Here is a 23,341-nt window from a genome sequence, read left to right on the forward strand (position 1 = left end):
CTCTGTTCAGCGATATCATTGTACAGCGCCCACTGCTTGCCATTTTCTTGCTTGCTTGGCATCGCTTGCCAGTTACCATTGTTTTTTTCTGGTCACAAGTTCAGCCAAATAAAGAGTTTCCGTTCGGGCATGCCGTCTCTACTTTCGTCATCGTCACGACCACATGACAATACGAACATGCGCATCTTTATGAGCGTGGAAGCTATGTTAAGCCACGAAATTGTTATGTGGAAGCTATGTTAAGCCACGAAATATGTTAAGCCACGAATGATGTTAAGCCACGAATGATGTTAAGCCACAAATGATGTTAAGCCACGAATGATGTTAAGCCACGAATGATGTTAAGCCACGAATGATGTTAAGCCACAAATGATGTTAAGCCACGAATGATGTTAAGCCACGAATGATGTTAAGCCACGAATGATGTTAAGCCACGAATGATGTTAAGCCACGAATGATGTTAAGCCACGATTGATGTTAAGCCACGAATGATGTTAAGCCACGAATGATGTTAAGCCACGATTGATGTTAAGCCACGAATGATGTTAAGCCACGAAGGAGCGGTGATCTCCAGTGCGTCACGTCAATTCCAGCGCGTGTCTGACGAGATGCGCCACTAGTCCAAAACTGTGCTCGAACGCGTGCGAACACATTAAGCACTGGTAGTGCTCGCAATCGATGTGCGTGTTCAAGGTGTCACGGTGCTCGCAACGCAGGCCGCACACGGGACACACGTAGACTGGCCGCGGGAACACCATTGCCGTGCAGCGGTGCTGTAGGAGAAGCGACCTTCTCGGGAAAGTGAGGTGACAGCCACGACAGACGCTGGGTGCCTCGAGTTGTTGGAGCGTCCCGCCTTCTCTGCAGTGGTGAGGTTCCTCGTGCCTGTGAGTGGCGTAGTGGACTTGCAAGTCCCACGCGCTCGAGAAATGCGCGGCGCACACGCGGCAGGCGTGTTGAGATTGTTCTCGGAGATCCGCAGTTCTGTCTGTCCTCCTGAGAGTGAAAGAGAGAAAATAACAAGAGGTCTCAAAACATTGGCCTCTCTCGGCAGAAGCACAGCAGGGCACATTTCTCAGCTGGCTGATCGAACGCGCGAAGCGTCGGTTTCGGCGTCTACACGAGCGATGTAAAAACCGTCAGAACGAAAGGATATCACTGCACGGCACCGTGACACCGCATAACGTGACGTCACGTCAGACGATGACGTCATCTCATGACATCATCGTTTAGTGTAAGTTCGGTTGATCCTGGAGGCACTGGCAAAATCACGTGAGGTGAAAAAAAAGGCCTTGAATGCCTGCGATTTCGGAGGTCGTGCTTAACAACGTAAAGTCCAGAAAGCTGTCGGAGATAGACCAGTGGTCAATACATCGACAGAGAAGAGGATCAGGTGAATTTCGCTTTCCCTTGCTTCGTTCTAAGGATAATGTCATAGAATATTTGCGTGAACTGATGAAGGCACAGAAAAGATCCCTTAAAGAAAGTTCCAGTTGAAAGTTATGGTCCTTTAGTAAAACTGAGCTGTTAACGGGATTGCCAACCAATTTCGTTTTATTTGGTTCAATTAAAAGCGTCCCTGTGAGAATCTGTATTCGTGAAACGGTAACTGAGAAAACCTCCATAGTCGTATTGAATTAGTTATTGTTTGTTGTTTTAGTGTGTAATAGGCCCATTTCATTACTCGAGAGTATGATTCCTAGCTCTGCAAACTCAACCAACTAATGGTGGTCCCTGTCATGATTCAGGCGGAGAGGAGGTCCTAATTGCACGTGTGTTTATCTAATGCGTGTTTATGTTAAGAGAGCTGAGTATACATTTTCGGCATCGTAGCGTAATCAACCTACGCTTCAACACACCATCAGTTGGGCTAACCGCATCGCAGGAAAGCTAGCTTTACAATTTTGCAAAGTGTCTATTGCGCAATGACCTGAGCCCGAAAAGCAATTAACCCTAAACGCTCTTAAAACGTAAATGTAGTCTCAAACTCTAGCTGTTAAAGCATGCGGTGAATTTATATACTACGGCCTGTTTAAAAAAACTGCTTTGTTTATCGTACTCGTTTCTGCCTTTGATAAGACAGTAATGTGGTTATGATAGCGTGTGTCCCCGACTTGCCACGTGGGTTTGTGTGTAGAGATATGGATGTTTCCATGTTGTTCATACCGATAGTGTTTTCTTATCGATGGTGTGTTGTGACGGTACAAAAAGATAGATTGCTGGATAAACCTCAGTGGTTGACTCATCATTCGTCTTGTGTGTTTGCGTTTTCCTGAAGCGTACGCTATTTGGGCTGTTTATCAATATTTGCAATCTTAACACATGTACTGATACTTGTCTCTCTCAAGCTCTCATGGCGTAGATAATACGCCTAGCTAGAGAAATATAGGCGTACAAACATCAGGCGACAATGACTAAGAAAAGTTTCTAGCGATAGAGTCAACCCTAAACCAAATTTTCAGTGCAAAGAAAAAAAAAAGCCCTCTTCGAAATTTTTTTTCTGGTTCAAATTACACTTTTTTCAATGTGGGGAACTTTCAAAGCTGAACTTGATCATTACATGGCGGACGGTGATTTAAATTCTTACCGTTCAAAATATGGAGTAGAACGCATTCCTAATAGTTAAAATACCGGGAAATTTTATTTAGTAGAAAAAAAAAACAATTGGCGCCTGTAAGTTTATCATAAGTGTCGATTGGTCTGCGAATGCACCAGGCTTCGACGCCCGTTGAGCTCGTTTTGCGCTCTTGGGTTGGCAGTCAGAATTTCAAATAAAATTTGGCGCATGTTACTTATCAGAGTCAGTGAGATCTTGATACAAGCCGTAACACGAAATTCCAAAACAAGTACACGATCTTGAGTTCTGTGACTAGAATTTCTGCAGGCGGGAATTTTTATTCGCCCCGCATAGAAATGCGGCCTGTTGAGGTCGGCCAACAAATACTCTCGCCTAGCAGCAAAATTCGTTTGCTGTGAATCTTCATCGGGGACTGCGCAGTTACAGTGATATCCACGCAACATATTTTTTATCTTGTGGAATGGTAGTTCCTCGATTTGTTGGCAAATATTTTGGGGAACGTCGAAAGGGTCTAGGAATGGGCACGTTAACTACGACGTGCGAGCGAGACAAGCAAGTATTTTTATACCGTCCTTGGGGTTCTCGGGACAGACGCGTCAACTCGGAAAATATTGCCACAAGACAGTAGTGAGATTTGGGCATAAAGCGATAGAGGGTTCCTGGCTGAAGGAAAAGACTACGAAGTGGATAGAGACTGGTTCCAGCCCGCCAGTGCGCCAGGCATTGTCATCGCGTGTAATCGTTGTAAATATATGTAAATATACGTTTTCTTGTAAGAATATATTTAGTGCCAAGTGCACCAAACGTTTACAAATAACGCTTCCTTTTAGGGGAAACTGTCCACTATGGATGACGCACAGGACATAAGGTCGTCTCTATTAGCAATTTCGATCAATGTGTAGTGAAGAGAGGGTGACGATGAAACGCACGAGGATGCAAGCAAGCCTCATTGTCAATCGCAGTAAAAGACACGAGCTCGCGCTAGTCCGGCCGCTTGACGCCCGCCACTCTTCGACACTGTACTACAAACGACGTCTCTCGTCGTTCACTGGTCTACACGCTGACAAACCGTAACGTATGTAATTAAAGAAAGAGCAATATATTACCTCGTCTTGTCAGCCATGGTGAAAGAAGGTCTTCGAGGCTTTTGCGGGTCCCGTATATTCGAGCTATGCAGCTATGCGTGCATGCCGCTGCTGATGCCGCTCTACCAAGACAAACTGGCAACCGGTGATTTCTTCCTCGGTGTTTGATAAGCGCGGAAACGCAGAACCAGTTAAAACGGAGCACCATGTACTATCGAGCACGAGATATCAAGGATGCACCAGTATGACCGACTCCGCCGCCTATCTATGGGTTGTCTGACTGTATCTTGCGCCCTTGAATTTAACGAGTGGTGTCCCGTGCTTACAAACATGACGAACTATCCTTTACTCGCTAGGCCTGGGATATTATCGTGATGCCGACGTAGTCAAATATTGGTACAAACTGGCAGACTGCAATGCTTCTAGCGTTTCGATGTTGGTCCCGTACGATGTCTGTAAACAACTTCTGAAAATTTAAAGGAAAAGTGCGTGATTCTCTTCTGACGTCTCCTGTCTTTCGGACACAATTCGTAACGCCAGCAGTCTGTTTTGTTGCGTAGAAATGAGCTCTCGACTTGTCCGCATACGCAGTAGTAGATTGTCTGCTGTCCTGCTCTGTCATGCAGTTGCACACGCGTGCTGCCTTGTTCTCGCATAGTTATCGATTGTGACTAACTAATTTTGTTCTGTTTTGGGGGTGCCAATAATTCGGAATTTTTCGCTAATGGCACACACCAAATCGGCAAGATTTCAAGATTTCTCTCACTAATATTCACAAAAGGTTATCAGACCCTGTATTGAGAGCTTCTCCCGTCCGGGAAATAAGCCCCTCTTATTTCCCTGACGTAGCAAACTATCTAAGTCGAGAATAATGGAGGTGGCCGTGACCACATTTCGTTGCTGCGTTGCCTTCCTCATTTTTTATTTGCATAGAGCAAGTTTGGCGCTTTCTTCCCTGTGCCTGTTCTGCAATTAGGAGAAAATCAATAGTCATTTCTTTCTATACTGTCGCTGGTTCACCTCATTGAGGAAATAGTACCACCTCTTCGAAATCTGGGTCTAGAAGTACCAGAATCTGTTATTCTTTTTTCAGGCGCCTCTGCTTTGTTCTGCAGTCACATGTGTTGTTTTCTTCACCATTGACGAATGAATCAGTCAGTCCAAAAGAATGTATAGCAAAATTATCTGCTCTAAATATTTCATTATAAATATTTGGTACCTCAATGTATTAGTTAACAATAGCTTCTACAACTAATCCACAAAAAAAAATAGTGGAAGTTTCACCTGTTACTGGGCTTTCTCCTGCAATATATGATATGAGGAGAAGACGAGGAAGAACACGGACGCTCTACAAATTCACCCACAGTGGGCATGAGCCACAAGAGAAGGTCAACAAGAACAAGAACAAATGCTTTAAGGGCAAACGAGTGGCGTAATGAAGATGCAGTGTGAAGGAAGGGTAGTGAAGGCGAGAATTAACGTGCTCTCTTGCCTTTTAGCTCGGAGTCGTTTAGGAGCGCTTTGGACATAACGGCAATGTACTCTTGCCCACTCAAGAAAAATATTTGAGCTCATGATCCATAGTTGTGATGATTGCAAGGACCAACAGCGAAGAAAAATATTCAGGCGTGGCAGTCCAGAGGGCCCAAGAACTGGCGGAACGCCACCACGTTCCCGCCCCGACTCGGGCGTCGCCTACGGTAGCGGCTGCTAGGATGTCCCACGTGGGCACCCTGGTGGCTTAAACTCCTCAGGACCATATATTAAAGTTCTTGACTGACTGACTGTGTCGAGGGCTAAAGTACCCTTGAAGGCTAATCGAAAAAAAAGAGAAAGAAGAAACATGCCCTCTATGTTATTGGCCATTACAATGAATAAAAACTAGAATTGACCAAACTTTATTGCGTTTTGTGCACGTGAATGCATGTGATCAACAAACGTGTAATATGGGTACGTTGTATCTTAAAGTAAACAAGCAACTGCAGCTAGCGAAAAATCCCGATAAACTTTTTAAAACAGATGAAACTGCACTTCCTTGCACGAGGACAGCTGCAATAAATATTTAGGCTTATTCGGGGATCACATCATTTTTAACTTAGCCCCGAAAAGAATTTTGATGTTTCGCAAATTTTGACAGCTCCAAAAAATGCTTATCTAGTCTGATATTGTATTAACAATTCGAATAATTTTGAATAATAAACTACAGAACAAAAACCAGCGGGCCATATTTATAGTATATGTTCATCTGCCATAGACATTGTAATATGCGGTGTACTAATAAGCAGGCTGTATTGAAAAAGTACATAAAATTTTTAGAGCGTGCGATCGTATGTCGAGCTGCTTTTGGGGACAACTTTACCCGGAGAGCACCCCAAAGACCACCAATATGGGTCCCGTTACTGCTTGAGAGAAACATTTTTCACAATTCCGTAGAATTCAGGACTGATGGGTTGTTTTGCGTCGTCCGAAATTTCCACCAGGGTTTCGGCCTGCCAATGTTGGGTCGGAACAACGAACGTGTGCACCATGCCCGGTTTATCATCTAGCTCCACATGCCTTGACCTGTGCGCGTATACTTTCGAGCAGCCCGGACAGTCATAGTTCACCACCACTTTCCCCAACTCCGCGTCCTGCACAACCACGTCGGTCGTCACAAGCACCGTCTCTGCAACGCTGCTAAACAATGACAAGACCCATTCACGTTCCTCTTTGTCCCTCTTGCCGTGAAGGCCTATGGCGGGCCAGCCACGTTGTCGCAGGTGGAAGGCAATCTCCTCAACCTTCCACCTCCTCTCAGTGAACACCACGGCTCTATCTGTCTTCTTCTTGAGGACGTCCTCCAATAGTTCGGCCACTTTCGCCTCTTTCTCTTGTTCTTGGCCCACGTCAACTGTTATTTCCACGCTGTTCTGAACAGGCAGCGGCGTTGCACTAAACTTTACTTCCACGTATAGTCGTCGAGCAAATCCTCCACGAGTGGCTCTAGGTGCTTTTGCCAGGAACTGATCCAAATTTTCGTTTGGTGGTCTGGCCGACAAAGCTTGGCAATTTTGAGGACGTGCTGCTTGTATCCCATAGCATGCGGTCCACATCGACGAGGACGAGGTAAGTGCAGTGGTGCAGATTCACCTTGCTCTAATCGAGGAACTCAATGAGGCGTCCAGGCGTGGCCACAAGGATATGGCAGCCCTTCTGAAGCTCTGCGTACTGGCCTCTTCTGCAGTCGCCACTCACGGCGCACACGCTGCCCAACCTGGTGTGCTCGCCGAGCTCTGAGGCCACGATGTGAATCTGCTTTGCCAGTTCGCGCGTCGGAGCTACGACTAAGGCGATGGGGCCTTCGTGCCGTTGCCGGGGAGGCTGGCGGCTGACGTGTATGACGGCCGGAAGGACGTAGGCGAGCGCCTTGTGTGATCTCATCTCCGCTATGCTAAGAAAGTTCCTGCAAGAGAGTGCGATGGGCCAGCAGTGGGCCTCGATGCACGTTGGTGACGTGTAGTCGCGTTGTGCCTCTATTGCCTTGATGAGGTAGTCCAGAAAGTTGGACTCTTCCAAGGCGAGTATGGGTTTCGGCACGTCGTTCTCTTTCACCGATACAGCGTTGGCATTTCTGTAGTCTTCCACTTCGACCATCGAACGGCCTGCCGTGTTCGGGTGTTCCTGGTACAGGTTCTTCTCGAACTGTTGCAGCTGTATGTTCTTCCAGTTGGGCTTACGAAGAAACCATCTAACCTTGCTGTTCCGATACATGTCGGACCCATGCAACTTGCCCGTTGGAAATTTGTTACCGATGAAATCACCCCTGATTCGTTTCTGTTGCTGTACCATGTTGTTCGCTTGGGCAGGACGTCGTCCGTGCTGCTCTGTGGGAGAAAAGCGATTGCTGCGGACGTATATAAGCGGTGTAGCTGTTCGGTGGTCGGTATGGGAACTTCCTTGTTGATAATGATTGCATCATATACTGTGGCGCATGCCCACTGAGAGGCCATGTGCGAAAATGTTAAGGACACAAGCATTCATAAGTGACTCTCACCTGGCTAGGATGGTCAAAAATACAAGTGCTACAAAAATAACTGTGATCGAGGTGTCAGGTGAGGCTAATTGAAAAAGAACAATGAAAGTTCGAAAGCAAAAGGACATTACGAGACTCTTAGACTGCTATCCATGTTATTTAGCTTGCTACCAACGGGTTTCACGGCCTCGATGCGTTCCTAATTAACCTTGTAGTGCTTACATCATCCCCAAGTACGCCTTTTCGTTCCAGGAATAAGGAGGAAGAAAAGACTTTCTACCTCACACTCGAAGTAAGTACTACTGGACCATTTCCACACCTCCTACGCTAACAGGATTCATGTATGCACGTATGGATCTACCACCTAGATCTAACCCCATCGTTGGTTGGTTGGTTGGGTCCCAGCTGAGTGGCTGAACCCACTACGTGAAATTCGCCATCATGCACACGGCAGTGGGATTAAAGAAAGAATAGGAAATCCTGAAAAAGACAATTTTTAGGTGAGCGAGAAAATAAGTGCTTATGGTATTTCTACGGAACGTTAGCAAAAAAAAAAAAGAGTTCCCCGTCATCATCTCATCAGAGACATCGATTCTTTTTGCAACATTGCACACGTGAGCACCTTGACTTGTTCGGAGTTTGTTGCACTGTCCAATGTCATCGACTATAGAAACCAGCAGCAGCCGACCATTCAATGGGCAGTATTCTGCGACTAGTAGGTGGCTCTAGAATGTCTTGCGTCAGAAAGTTCTCGGACATTCTGTGAGGAACTTGTGTCAGAGAAACGAGAAACTTTTTATAATTTTTATTTATTCATACACGAAATATTCGGCCTTGGTGTTTTACACGATGGATGGGCTGGTATGAGGTGACAATTACTGAGTTCCTTGCGGGTCGGATTAGATTTCAGCGTCTATGGGTAGTGCGTTTTAGTCCCTGGCTGTTTTCACGAAGAAGGAGAAGAGTAGATGCGCAGTGGTCCGTGCACTTTGGTGGGTGCACTGCTTTGGTGTGGCAAGGCGGACGATGAGCAGAAAAACTTATTGAAGTGCTAGAACAGGAGTAGTAAAATTAGTGAAAAAGACACAGCGTAGATTTAAGGCGTCCTATTTTCAAGCTATATAGATGTGCTTCGTATTTTAGTTTTTTGTGACAGTTTACCGAGGACTGAATACTCTGAACAGATGTATGCTCTGAACAGATGTAACGATCTGTATGAATTTAACAGCTTGATTTGCTTTAATCAGCTTCGATTGATGCAATTTTTAAGAAGAGCATGCCTACTATAACTTAGGCGTGATGCATGTTAGATAAGCTAACAGTTTGACTCATGGGTTAGCGAGGTGCACGCGTGTTGGAAAGTATCCAAAAGTGCGGTTAGTCTTGGTTGATGGTTGATGATGCGCGTCATGTGAGATGAGTAGAAATAATCGTTTTATATAGTAACCCCTACGTACTTGCATGAGTTCACAAGAGAAATCACAGTGTTGCGCAGGACGAATTGCGTTGGAGAAACTTCGAAATGTGGGGTAAAAAGAAACTAGCAGTGTTTAGATAATGCTTATCAAGATAACCCATTCACTGCACCAAGCAGTGATCTTATCCAGGCCCTCTTGTAGGGATCGTAAGTCACGATCGCTATGAATAGGGCGATAAACGACGCAGTCATATGTGAACCGACGTCTGTTAGGTGCAATCTTGGCGGAGAGATCCCCAATATATATTAGAAAAATTTGTGGGTCTAAGACGATTTCTTGGGGTACTCCACACTGAACAGGGCTTCTGCTTGAAGAATGCTTGTTAGCATGAACAAACTGCTCCCGATTAGTAAAAAAACAAACTAAGAATCGAGTCCAAAAAAATAGTTAAGTTTTAACCGAGGAAGCCTCAAAAATAATCACTGATGTGGCCCCTTGTTGAACGCCTTTTAGAAATCTAAAAACAGAGCGTCATCTGGAGCGTTTAAATTGAGGTAACAAATATTGTCATTAATGAACAACGCGAGTTGTTTGTCTCCAGAAAAAGCTTTGTGAAATCCATGTTGATTCAGGGTGAAAAAATTAACAGATGATCAAAAATGAACTGTGTGTGAGTGTACTGTGTGCCATTAGTTGCGAACAAACACTGTTGAGTGAGATAGGGCGGCACCTATACAGCGTGAAGACGGCACACCTTTTTTTAGGACTGGGACAATCTTGCCCACTTTCCACTCACCCAGTATCAGTCATGAGGTTTCACCGGCAAGAGTGCACAAACGGGAAAAATTAAAGGATGCCGTGAAGAAGCACAAGAAGTTATTTGTCCCTTGTGCTACAGAAGTTGTAAAATAAAATACCACTCAGCTGTATATCTTACATTGTCCAAATGGACCGATGCCTTAATGATAGGCTTAGAGAGCACACAGCTACAGAGAATGCTCCAAATGATGCGGCGCACTTCCCTGCGCATCGCAGTGCATGGGGCTGCGATGCAATTTTAGAGGGAGCTGACGTAACAGGTAGAGCAAAGGGCAGGCATGAGAGAAAGATCGCAGAGACAGAACAGACTAGGAATGCTGCAGAAGCGCTCAACAGTGCACCGTCGGTGCATCTGACAGTAAGTGAAAGAAATAAGTTTCTTCAACGCAGTTAAGTATATAAATTCCTTAAAGTTACCCCCTTGATGTTACCGTGGATTGTTAACCTGTTTTTACCCAGACATTTCATTTTTATTGAGTGACAATCTGGTGTGACTGCGCATGCGCATTCGCTTTCGTCGCGAGTCAATTTTCATAATAAACTGAATTCCAAGTTGAGTGTCTTTCTTCTAAGTAGTCTTTATTTCCTTTCAAGCTTTGCTCTTCTATGCCAGATGTCAAACCAACCAGTCTAATAATTCGCTGTTTCGGTGTACTTTTTTATTGTTGTCACTTGTTGCATGCATTCTTTTCTGGTGTTCTGTTTTAAGTATGCCCCGCCGCGGTGGTCTAGTGGCTAAGGTACTCGGCTGCTGGCCCGCAGGTCGTGGGATCGAATCCCGGCTACGGCGGCTGCATTTTCGATGGAGACGAAAATGCTGTAGGCTCGCGAGTTCTGATTTGGGTGCACGTTAAAAGACCCCAGGCGGTCAAAAGTTCCGGAGCGCTCCACTACGGCGTCTCTTATAATCATATGGTGGTTTTGGGATGCTAATGGCCACATATAAACCAATCGATGTTTTAAGTATCGGGACGATGTTTTTACAGAGGGGTCAATGCCAGGCGTGTTATCATTTTGATGTGCTCCCTTTAAAGCTACAAAGATTGTGAGAACACTCGGCGCAGATTGCGTCTCAGTGTTCGAGAACACGTTTCCAGTAGATCATTTTGTTAAGATTGCGCACGGGACGCGAACACTCAACAGTATTCCAGAGCTCACGAGAGCACCGATGATAAGGCTGGAAAGTTTGACGTGTGATGTATAAGAAACGCCGCGTCGCAACGATGACCCGTAGATTGGAGGCTGACGCTCTGGTCGCTGCTATCAGATTGATACGTAGGGTTTAGCGCCCTGAAACCACTATATGATTATGAGAGACGCCGTAGTGGAGGGTTCCGGAAATTTCGACCACCTGGGGTTCTTTAACGTGCACCCAAATCTGAGCACACGGGCCGGCATTTCCACCTCCATCGGGAATGCAGCCGCCGCAGCCGGCATTCGATCCCGCGACCTATGGGTCAGCAGCCGAGTACCTTAGCCACTAGACCACCGTGGCGGGGCTCGCTGCTGTCAGTGCCAGTGTGCATTGTTGTAATCTGGCTTTCCGTTTACCGGCCATTCAGCCAAATATAGTTTCTTTTTTGTTGCCTTCTTCAACGTCATGGCCTCAAGACTTATATATCGTGGTTTCAGAACGTAATACCTTGAATATTATGAGTACTATTGTGTTACAATGCTTTATTATCAAAGCTTCGCAATAAGCCCACGCTTAAGTATCAGCATGTTTAATGTGAAAGAACACCAAGTTTGATCTTCGCGCTCGGTCTTCCAAATCGTGCAAAGTTCCATGAATGCGATTTTATCTGCACTTTGTTTGGCAAGTGTGCGAACATCGTGGAGTTCTTTCTAGACAGCAGCGATGAACGAGCAGTATTTTAGTAAAGCGCTTTCTGACACCATCAAAACATTTGTCACTCTGGGTTTACTTTTGGCAAATTGGCTCAATTTCATTCCGTATACAGCGACGCCTGCCCGAAGCGTATTTCATCTAGGACCTCCACGATAATGAGGTTTCGTTTCCGGATGTCTTGGGACCGCGGTTTTGTTTGACATCATTTGATAATACCAACAACTCTACAATAGAATGCGTACACCCGTTGACAAAATAAGCCGGGACGTGCGAGAGATGACCGCCATCCGATAAAACTGCATCGCCGCGCCATCAGACGTGGAGAGGGCGCATGCGCGTCTTTTCAACTTCGCAGCCATATCTTTTTACTGCAGCGTACCAGTGATTACATGTAGCGTTTCGTGCTAAGTGTCACTTTGTTCATTCCGTGACATGCTCAGTTTAACGGGAGCGCGGTGGCGGTGAAGTGTATACGACTCGTTGCCCCATAATTAAAAAGATAGCACATCTTCTCTCAGTGGCAAACCGGTGCCACACACGTCATTATTTTTCTTCTCTGCACGTTCGTTTTAGTTGAAGCGTACCATGTGATAGTGAAACACGAACGAGGGCATCGAAAGCGTATAGGCGTTCAGCCTAAAGAATGCTTCAGTTTATTAACATAATATAACAAGATGCAGGCAGATATCCTTTCACATGCAACGAAAGAGGAGAATGAACTCGAAAAAAAAAAGAGATTGTTGCAATAGGCGAGGTCATGTGTTGGGCTTCAAAGAAAAAAAAAAAGGAAAGACACTGAAGGCGAGCGAAAAATAGCAGCGGCGAAGCTTATCACCTCTGCTCCCTTCACATTCTTTGTGAAAAAATTCAATAGAGCGTGAAGTGGCCGTTCACGGAAATCATTCCTGACATCATTCTTGGAATAGATTCGTATAACAAGGCGACATAATCACCCTCCGACCGATGAGCCTCCAACTCTTCTTGAATCGCATTTCACAGCGCGTCCGACGTTGGCCTGGACAAGTTGTACCTGGACAGACCCCACTTTATTCGAGCCCACACATTCTCTACCGGGCTGCATCCGCACCGAAGGGAGACCACGGCAAGGTGCTTATGCCATCGACTGTGCAGATAAATTTATGGTCACACGGCGCACCTCTGGCTGGCTTTAGATAACTACAGTTTTTAAAATCGGTGTTTCGGTAGAGATAGGTGCCCCGCCGTGGTGGTCAAGTGGCTAAGGTACTCATGTGCTGACCCGCAGGTCGCGGTATCGAATCCCGGCTACGGCGGCTGCATTTCCGATGGAGGCGGAAATGTGGACCCGTGTGCTCAAATTTGGGTGCATGCTAAAAAACCCCAGGTGGTCGAAATCTCTGGAGCCCTCCACTACGGCGTCTCCCATAATCACATGGTGGTTTTGGGGCGTTAAACACCGCATATCAATCAATCAATCAATCAATCAATCAATCAATCAATCAATCAATCAATCAATCAATCAATCAATCAATCAATCAATCAATCAATCAATCAATCAGTGGGCCCCGCCGTGGTGGTCTAGTGGCTAAGGTACTCGGCTGCTGACCCGCAGGTCGCGGTATCGAATCCCGGCGGTGGCGGCTGAATTTCCGATGTTGGCGGAAATGTTGTAGGCCCGCGTGCTCAAATTTGGGTGCACGTTAAAGAACCCCAGGTGGTCGAAATTTCCGGAGCCCTCCACTACGGCGTCTCTCATAATCATATGGTGGTTTTGGGACGTTAAACCCCACATATCAATAAATCCATCAATCAATCAGTGAAGATAAGTGTGCTATGCAACTTTTTATAGAAAAACATCTCTTCGTGAGCAGTACATATGCCAGCCTAAGCACTTGATGCCGTATTCAGTTGTTATTTAATACAATGAAACCTTTGCATCACGTGCGTGGTCACGCTCAGACACTGATCGGCAAGTTTCTCGACAGAATACCAAACAATGCAAGTCTTCGGAACTATTAGAATCACGCTTTTTCGGAGCTTGTGATATCCTTTATAGAGAGAACATGTAAATCAGCAGTGATGAGCTGGACAGCTGAAAAGAACAAAACGTGTTGAAGAATGAGTAGACGTTCCCTGCTTCTCTGTACTCCAAGTGTAAGCTCTTCGAACCACGATAAAACGAGAAGGGCGCTTGAGATCCGCGCCCAAGAGTAGAAAACGAGAACCTGATCGAGATGACTTGGCATCGCCTTCTCCATAACTAGCCTCAACGTGCCCTGAGGAAAAAAAAAGCCTGTGCGCGTAACATTGAAGACATTTTTGCCACGCAGAACGCGCTAATTTTTCGCCCACTTCCAACGAGGCTTACGTGAACATCGAAACCGGAATTTCTGCGAAACCGAATTTCTTTTTTTGTCAGAACAATACATGAGTGGAATGGGCTCACAAGTGTACAAGTGTCAGCTGTAAATGAAAATTTGTTTCTTTCGAATCTGTAACCCCCCTGCTATAACGCCTTCGGGCGCTGCAGGTATACTTCGAATAAAGAATAAGGAATAAAGGAGCTTTTAACACCAGCGCGTTAAACGAAAAAAGTTCGGCTGCTCTGCGTTGTCTGTGAAGCGAGCCGCGTACACTTCTCCGCCACCGTGCCCCCGTTGAACTGAGCACGTCACGGAATGAAAAAAGCGATGCCTAGCATGAACCGCTACATGTAATCATTGGTACGCTGCAAGAAAGTGAAAACATATGGCTGCGAAATTAAAAGGATGTGCACGCTCAATCCCAAGTCAGATGGCACGGCGATGCAGTTTTAGCTGAGGTCTCTAGATGAAACAAGTGACCTTAGTTTTATCAGATTGCGGACGTCGCTCACACGTCCCGACTTGATTTGTGAGCGGGTGTATGATCTCTAGCAATCGCAATACAACACTGCAGGCTTGTAAAAAAAAAACAGCAAACGAATGCGTCTAGTAACTAACGATTAATGTTAGTTTAGTTGCTAAACGACTGGCATTGAAGGTGAGTGTTCATGCTTGTCGATGCATGTGCCACCGAGCCCATGGGAGGCTGTGTGACATACGTCAGTGCTGAAAAGGCAGTGATGCAGTGAGAGGATGGTTGATGGTAGGAAGGCTTTGTAGCTTTCGCGAGTGTGAGAAACAACTCTTCTCTGTGTCTGACATGTCGCACGAATGCGAACTCGTGAACTGTTGGTTTTAACCGACCCGAAGGTCATCCACGTGGATGACCACGTCAAGAACCACCTTTGCAGGCTAGGTTTGCGTTCGAAACCGGGTTTTCGCCCCGAGGGGCTTAGCGGGGTTTGCGAGGCTTCCCCCAAGCGCAACACCCTGAAAAAGCCGGGCGCCTGGTCGGGCGTACGCTTGTACTCAATTTTACCGGTGGGTATCGGGCGGTGGGTTTCGAACGTGCCACCTACCGCAACCGAGTCGGACGCCCTAACCGTTAGACCACAGCTGCGGTGGTTGATTGCCGATTAGTTATCGCCACTTTTACGAACGGTGGCCATAACAACTGCGGTTGCGCAGTTGCAGAGTTAACCACGCATTAATGCCGCTGTGGAATACAAAGGAAGTCGGTCGTGTGAGGCCCACTCCGGCTGCGCATGCGCCGAGGTCAGGTGAACAGGAATGTCCAGTTTGCAGGCAGGGCTTCACCGTTGTGGGTTGCCGGAAGGAATGCCAGCGCTAAAGAGCAGCTGCTTAATACCGTCGAAGCCGATAGTTGTTTGCTGTGGCTGAGGTGTCGAAAGCGAATTGCGAGTTCTTGGCTTTGCAAGAAGACCGAAAGCCATTCATTCCTTGCCAGCACATCTGTCGTCATCTGGCAGTAGCTATGGGAACAAGAGCACCTGCAAAACGATTTTGCATTGAAGGTAAGCGTTCATGCTTTTCACTGTAGTGCCACCGAGCCCATCAAATGCTCCACTTTGTGATTAAAAAGAGACATAACGTGTTAATTTTCGTGATAGAGCGCATGACGGGGCGCATGATCTTTCCACGAGGTATGCGAGGTATGCATGCGTTGGGTGCTCACGGACGGAAAGTGGGATTTTTTAGACACGTAAATTTATTTTGAACTTAACTGAGAATAATTACACTATAAAGTTAGGACTCCACAAAAGTGGCTGCCCTATATATTTTTTTCACTTGTTATCTGTCGACTTCAGCAGTTGTGTTCGGAAACACAACATTCAAGTTAACTGCCATAGGTTCAATAATAGAGGAGAAAATGAAGTCTAAAGTTTCATCTTTAACTGTAGCGCCTAAGTCGGGCAACATGCACGTCAGCGTGTCATGGAAGATTTTAACGATTTTTTCTCGTGTTCTGGCCACATTCTGTTTTCTAAATATTTCTAAAACTTGGTGCGTTAAGTCTCCGGCTTCCTCCTTGTTTAACGTATTTTATTTTCACCAATCCGACTGAGACGATGTTGGTTCTAATAAACGGCACAATATGTGACGTCACAGTGAGTTCAAAGTTGAATTCGATCACCACCCGCCTTTTTTTTTTTTCACGTGTTCTGTCGCGTGCGAAGAGCCTTCTTTCCACGTCAAGAAGGGTGATCTCACTATCGTGAAAGAAGACTCATTTACTAATCATTTGTGTTCACTTTCATTTAACACCGTGAACCTCTGCTCTCGTATCAAGATCCGCTCGACACGTTAGCATAAACAGAACCATTGCGAGCAGCGCGTTTTCGAGGAAGAGTACTCAACTGTCACCGTTACGTGACGAAAAGACTCCCAGGAGGGTGCAGATTTTTTATATTGCGATGCGTGTTTTATTTCGATCTATTCGAACAAGCAAAGGCTGTTAGCAACACTGGGAGCAGACCACTTCATACTGTTTGAGAAACTTCGTGGCTGTTTGAGATAATTTTGCTGAGTTTGTGCGCAGGACGCGAATGGTCAAGTTCAGCGAGAGCGCTGGGATCTTCGATAGCACATGTTTAAAAACCGACGCGTTTTACCGCTTGACAGATGACCGACGACTCCTCTCCCCTAACAGTACGCAGCGCGTATCGCTGTTTCGTTTCGAGCTTTCATTTTCCGGGCACAAATTCACGTAAACAAACAGTTCCGCATACGGTATTTCCCAGCCTTGCTTCAGCTTCTATGACTGTCACGATAGCGCGTGGGTAGAGGTGCACGTCGGGGGGGGGGGGGGGGTTTCGAGAGTTAAATTCCGCAGACCCCACCATGGTCGACTTACTCTCCCTACAATCCCATGATTTCGGCTAAGTTTCAACTTTTTCCTTCGAAGAAATAATGGGTAGCTAGTGGTGGAGGGTCTAGAACTGTAAGTTTGGCAACTGCTACGGTGAGATTTGACCACTTCAAGTTTCTTGTGATGTATGAGTTTCTTAAAAATGCAGAAAAATTTTCGGCAAAACCAAACGCGACAAATGGCGAACACGATGAACTTTTCAGTACAAGATAAGCGTGAGATACTAACGCGTACGTCATAAAAAATCTTTTTCAGGACTTTTAGGTGCGCACACAAACACGGGCACTAGAAGAAAACGCTAACACCGTATGGGCGCCCACTTTCCAAAAGTACTGAAGGCTTTCAGCAAGTTACCTCTGCCCCCCTTTCCCCGAAAAAAATTTTTCGGGACTGGCCAGTAGATAATATATTCATAACTTCTCGAAACACACAAAGTTGGTCCAAGTCGAACTGCTTGACTCAAAGCAATAACAAAACAAAACATTCAGTGTAGGCCACTAATTTTCTGCTGCTTGGCATAACATTTTCTCAGAATGAATGAGATCAGCCTTGTGATAGGAATAGTTACAACTCAATATAACAGATGTCAGAGGGTTTAGTGTTGTCATTGGTTCGAATCTTTTTTAACGAAATAAGTTGACTCCTAAAACAATTGGACAAGTTTCTTGAAGGAATAAGTGAGTAAAAAAAGGTGATTTTTTAACCATTGTTGACACAAACGTGCTTTCTTTTGGACTCACTATTGCTGCCATACTATCGCATTAAAACAGCTAACCGCAACAATCATAGTTTGTCTCGTGAAATGGTCTGACGACCTCACCAGAAAAATGTGGCCTTCAATCTTCTCAAAATGAAATGCTCATCTTCTCACGCCAGTCACCAGCTTTACTTCCAGGGTAGATTAGATTTACATTTTTCCCTTTCCTGTTTGTTTCATTTGTGCATATATTGCATATATGCGTGATCACGTGTAATGAACACTTAAGTTTGTTATTTGGCCCTATGTCCCGTCTAGTTCCTTCTCCATTCATGTGGCTCCTCGTGCTACAGCGAGAATTGTGCCCGGTCTACTAGAACATCAGTCTTTAATTTAGAGCCACATACTGACGTACAGGCGTGAGCGTAAGTGTGCAGACTACGCGATCGCGTGGCCAAAGGCATCGACGCGCCATCTAGTGACGAGACGCCTACTGTCCCATGATTTCGGCAAATTTTGGTGGTGCGCATGCACATCTCGTCGCATCAGTGGGCCTCTCATGACGCTCTCTCCGACATACTCACAGCCAAAAAGGCAACTGGGTGTCGCTGTCTTTAGTCCATCAAATTTGTTCCATATTTAAAGCGATAGTCTATCTTGGGTCTTCCGACGTAAAAATTTTCGTCTGTCTGTCTGTCTGTCCACCCTTAACGGTACCATAAACAGCACTAAAGTGATCAAATGATACTCCAAACGGCCGACTCCATGCGCAGTGCCCACCAATTCAAATCAAGCTTCAGCGTTCATACTTGTGCGATTGTCAATTGAAAAGCAAATATTGCGCATATCTGAGGTACCATAACACGTCAATATTATGTATGTGTATTTTTACTAGAAAAGGCATACATAAGTGATTTTAGGGATCGTAGCCTTTATAATGCTGCGCTGGTCATGCAACGCTTGCACGAAACGGCAAGTGTTTCCAACGCTTTGCAAAGATGACATGGTGGTGGCACCTACCCGTCGCCTTGCGTTCTACACCTTATCACCTCAGAGACGGGCACGCATGACGCGCGCCCCGTTTTCCAGGATAACTGCCAGATAGCGCTCATGTCTCACGTGTGACGTGACTTGATGCGCTCGTTCGCCTCCTCTGCACGTTCGAGACACTCGCTGCGCCTCCAGAATACCACACACCAATTTTCTTGCGCAGAAGATCAAATAAATGTTTCATTCACTCTCTCCAGACGCAAGACTATTGTCTTTCGACGACATTTGCGGTGTAACATGCAGATACGGGGCCACTTTTTTTTAACGTAGAGGTGGCGATGGTGCCGGTTCCAGCGCCGGGATCGCGCAGTTATTCATGCCGGTTGATTCACGAATAAGCGTAGCTACCCTTGCAAAACTTGATGAAGCCAAGCACGCAAAATAAATTTTATCCACGTGTACCTGTGATCACGTGGATCCCGTGGCCAAGTGATCCCGTGTTCTGCACACTTATGCTCACGACTCTACCTGGCACGTGAATTAAAGGAAATGATTTTGGAGGAGGAGGAGGAATAAATGATGAAGGACAGGGTAATGATTTCGGAACTTTGGTTTGGCGCAGGGATGGGCTTTTGGTGCCGAATTAAACGCGAGCAAAGATCGTAAAGAATAATTTACCAGTCTATAGTGGACCGATGCTGCACTTTAGTTTCGTTTTAAATGAAGAAAACAGCGCTTTGTTTCCAACATCACATCTTTATTTTTTTCTCGTGCTAAACATAAGCACTGCATGTGGCCACCTCTTTAGCGAGATAAGAGGCCATCGATCTATCGCAAAGCGAGTGCTGACGTCTCCCCATTGTTGTGCATAATTTCTTATTCCTCTGTACGTTGTCACGGAACTGGTTTCCGCGTTACCGCTCGACCATTTCTGTTACATTGTGCGCACACGCGCCCTGTAAACTCGTCGTTCCTAATGCGTGACGTGAACGCCTGTTGGTGTGAGCCGCAGAGCATATACCAAGGGCGGTTTTTCAATTCAGTGCTTGCACGGCGTACGTGACGATGTCTTCTGACATTGGGTATACCGTATCAATGGATGCTAGTCCACACGACGACGAATCTTCGGTCAGTTTGCCGTGCGATTCACTCGCGTCTTAAGTGGAACGGGAGATGGGCCACATTGCACGCGAGTGCAAGGAGCAGGAAAATACCTGCTACATCTGCCACATGCAGGGACACATCTCCAGGGACTGCAAGCCGGACGAGAGAAGGAGTGGTGCTGGCCTGTCTCTCTAGTGCTACCTGTGCGGCACGCTGGGCCACATCTTGCGGGATGCTCAAACAGCGAGCGGGATGACCGCCAGTGCAACAACTGCGGACACCTGGGTCAAATCAGGCGGGACTGCCCAGAGGCCGGAGGAAACGACGCAGTGGCGGACGTCTGCTACCGCTGCAATGAACGTGGGCACATAGCACGCAACTTCCGGTTCACACGCCCCAGAAACCGCTGCTAACACTGCGGCGAGGTAGGCCAGCTGGCATGAGAGTGCGAGAAGTCTCGAGAGACGCGCCACTCACTGTTTTAGCCGCTACCCAGCACCTCAACCACTTGAGACGACGTCAGGTACGAAGGAGTGATCATTGTATCTTCAACGCAGACGTGCGAGCCATCAACCGAGCACTATTTGTATGCTCAGGTGAAGGTGATGAACCGCTCAGTCAGCGCTCACAACACACACACACACACACGCACCCGCGCACGCGCACACACACACGCACAAACGCACGCACACACACAAATATATATATATATATATATATATATATATAAAATGTAGTGAAGAAGATGAGGCTACTCAGAAAGGCAGGGGGTATGACTCAGTCGGTGAAGAAGACGACGTTTGGTTATATGGGGACTCAGGCTTGTTCCGCCATTACCGCTTGACGTGTCGTGACCACTCTCCTGTTTTATAAAAGAGTGCCACTCTAAAACGCCTCATTATAATTGGTGGAGGTGCGGGTAACGCCTAATCCTGGAACTGCGAAACCGTACGTTGCCTCCATTTGCTACGATGTCCACGAACGACGATCAGCAGGCGGCCGCCTCGGCTCCAACTACTGCAGCTCCTGTCTGTCTCGGCTCCTTTCGGCAACGCGATCCGCCTACCTTCAGTGGAACCGATGACAAAGACGTGGAAGACTGGCTCGACGAATACGACCGGGTGAGCAAGCACAACAAGTGGGACGATGCGCACAAGCTTACTGTCGTCCAATTTTATTTGACCGACGTCGCCAGTCTGTGGTACCGTAATCACGAGAGAGACCTCCCCACCTGGTCGGCTTTCCGAACGGCGTTTGCGGACTTGTTTGGCCGTCCAGCGCTTCGCAAACTACGGGCCGAACAGCGCTTGCGTACTAGGGCTCAGCAGAATGGTGAGAATTACACCAGTTATATCGAAGATGTGGTCGACCTTTGCCGGCGTGTCAACTCGGCCATGACAGAAGCCGAAAAAATCAAACACATCTTGAAAGGCGTGACCGACGACGCATTTCAGATGCTTGTCGCCAAAAGCCCGCAAACGGTAGCGGAAGTGGTCCAACTTTGTCAGAGCTATGATGAGCTCTGGAAACAGCGTGACACCACTCGTCGTGCCAGCACGCCATGTGCAACAATCTCCGCTTTAACGTCGGCTGGCACTGCTATAGACCACACCACTTTGCTTCTCGAGATCAAGCAATTTGTACGAGAGGAGGTCGCACGCCAGTTGTCCCTCGTGCCTTATACCTCCGAAGGTGCCCCATCTACTTTAGCGCCATCAATACAGCGAGTAGTCCAGGAGCAAGTGTCCGAGGCGCTACCAACAGCTCACGCACCACCGGTGGCTGCTCCATTGACCTATGCCGAAGCACTGAACGGAACCCGACGTCCGCCTGTCACGAACGGCCACGTTTCTTTGTCGCGAACGCCTACGTCCACGCACCCCTTTGTCGTACCGACGGAGCCTATGTACCAGTCTGCCCGTCCTTTCTCCCGACAACCACCTCTACGCTCTCAGAACCCTTGGCGCACTCAAGACAACCGCCCCATATGCTTCGCCTGTGGAATTGCGGGTCACGTGGCACGATTTTGTCGACGGCGCGAGTTTTTCCTGCGTGGTGACGTCCGGCCCAACAATTACGATTTCCCAGCACGATCAGGCCCTGCTGTATATGACGACACTGCCACCATGGACACATTTTCACCTCGCCGGAACTTCAATAGACACCGGTCGCCTTCACCCCGACGCCGTTCCCTTTCCCCTGTGCTACGTCGACCTCGCCCTGTCCCTGAGGAAAACTAGGAGCCGCAGTTCCGGGGGCAAGAACTGCGGATCTTTCGAACTCCACAAGACCTTGTTTTTCGCCGTCCAACGTCGTTGCTGTCTCCGTTGAAGGTATACCTGTTTTTGCATTGGTTGATACTGGCGCCGCAGTGTGTGTAATGACTGAAAAACTTTGCCGTCGACTAAAAAAAGTCACAATGCCTCTTCGCAACTTTGTTTTGAGCACTGCGAGCGAGCAACGAATTCGCCCTTTTGCTGCATGCACAGCACGTGTCGTTATTGCTGACGATATTTATGTCGTCGAGTTTGTAGTGCTCCCGCAGTGTTCCCATGACATTATATTGGGCTGGGACTTTCTCTGCACTCATCATGCCGTCATCGACTGTGCTCGCGCCGAAGTGGAATTCGCGCCGTTATGCGACGCTGCTTCACTCGACTCGTCCCTTTCACCTGCAAAAGTTTTCGTTGCCACCGACACTTCAATACCCCCGTTCTCGTCCGCCCTAGTTCCGCTTTCTTGTGACGTATCTAGTAGCTCAACTGTTCTTTTTACGCCTTCTGAAACCGCTCTTCGCCGCAAGTGCTTCCCGATTCCTTTCGCCGTTCTGAATGTTCACGATGGATCAAGTGCAATTTATGTTTCAAATCCGTTTCCCTCGCCTTCCAAGTTACTGTGCGGAGAGTGCCTGGGCTTTGCTGATGACATTGATCCCTCGACTGCACGTGTAGTTCCTGACCACCCGACTACGCTACCTATTGACGCTGTTGATTGTTGCAAGTCATCCTCTTCCCCATCATTCACCGACGCAATTTCGCGCTGCATCGACACCAACCTTACGGTTCAGCAGCGCACCGACATCATCGCCCTCCTCGAGCGCTTCCGCGCCAGCTTCGACCACCAGCAACTGACTTTGGGCCGTGCTTCCACAGTATCTCACAAGATCGACACTGGCCTTCACGCTCCTTTACGCCAGCGTCCGTATCGGGTATCCGCATCTGAGCGTCGCATAATCGCGGAACAAGTTGACGACATGCTGAAGCGAGGTGTTATTGAGCCCTCTAAGAGCCCGTGGGCCTCCCCAGTTGTTCTAGTCAAGAAAAAGGATGGCTCAATAAGATTCTGCGTCGACTACCGCCGGTTGAATAAGATCACGCGCAAAGATGTTTACCCGCTGCCTCGCATAGACGATGCCCTTGACTGCTTACAAGGCGCGGAGTTCTTCTCGTCACTAGATCTGCGTTCAGGTTATTGGCAGGTTCCCATGGCTGAGGCTGATCGCCCCAAGACAGCTTTTGTTACACCTGATGGCTTATACGAATTTAACGTCATGCCAT

General features: G+C 47.1%; 2 protein-coding genes across 2 annotated transcripts; both read right to left on the minus strand.

Annotated features, from left to right (window-relative positions):
* Positions 1–5,598: 5,598 nt before the first annotated feature.
* On the minus strand, positions 5,599–7,596 carry LOC142774425 (ATP-dependent RNA helicase p62-like). The gene has a single exon (XM_075874784.1). The coding sequence runs from the start codon at positions 7,489–7,491 to the stop codon at positions 6,799–6,801; it is 693 nt and encodes a 230-aa protein (XP_075730899.1). The 5' UTR covers positions 7,492–7,596; the 3' UTR covers positions 5,599–6,798.
* Positions 6,060–6,755, minus strand: LOC119181645 (putative ATP-dependent RNA helicase DDX5). The gene has a single exon (XM_037432892.2). It carries the CDS (start codon positions 6,753–6,755, stop codon positions 6,060–6,062), a length of 696 nt encoding a protein of 231 aa, XP_037288789.2.
* Positions 7,597–23,341: the final 15,745 nt, after the last annotated feature.

This window comes from Rhipicephalus microplus, chromosome 10, assembly GCF_043290135.1.
Source record: "Rhipicephalus microplus isolate Deutch F79 chromosome 10, USDA_Rmic, whole genome shotgun sequence".
Lineage (NCBI taxonomy): Eukaryota > Metazoa > Arthropoda > Arachnida > Ixodida > Ixodidae > Rhipicephalus > Rhipicephalus microplus.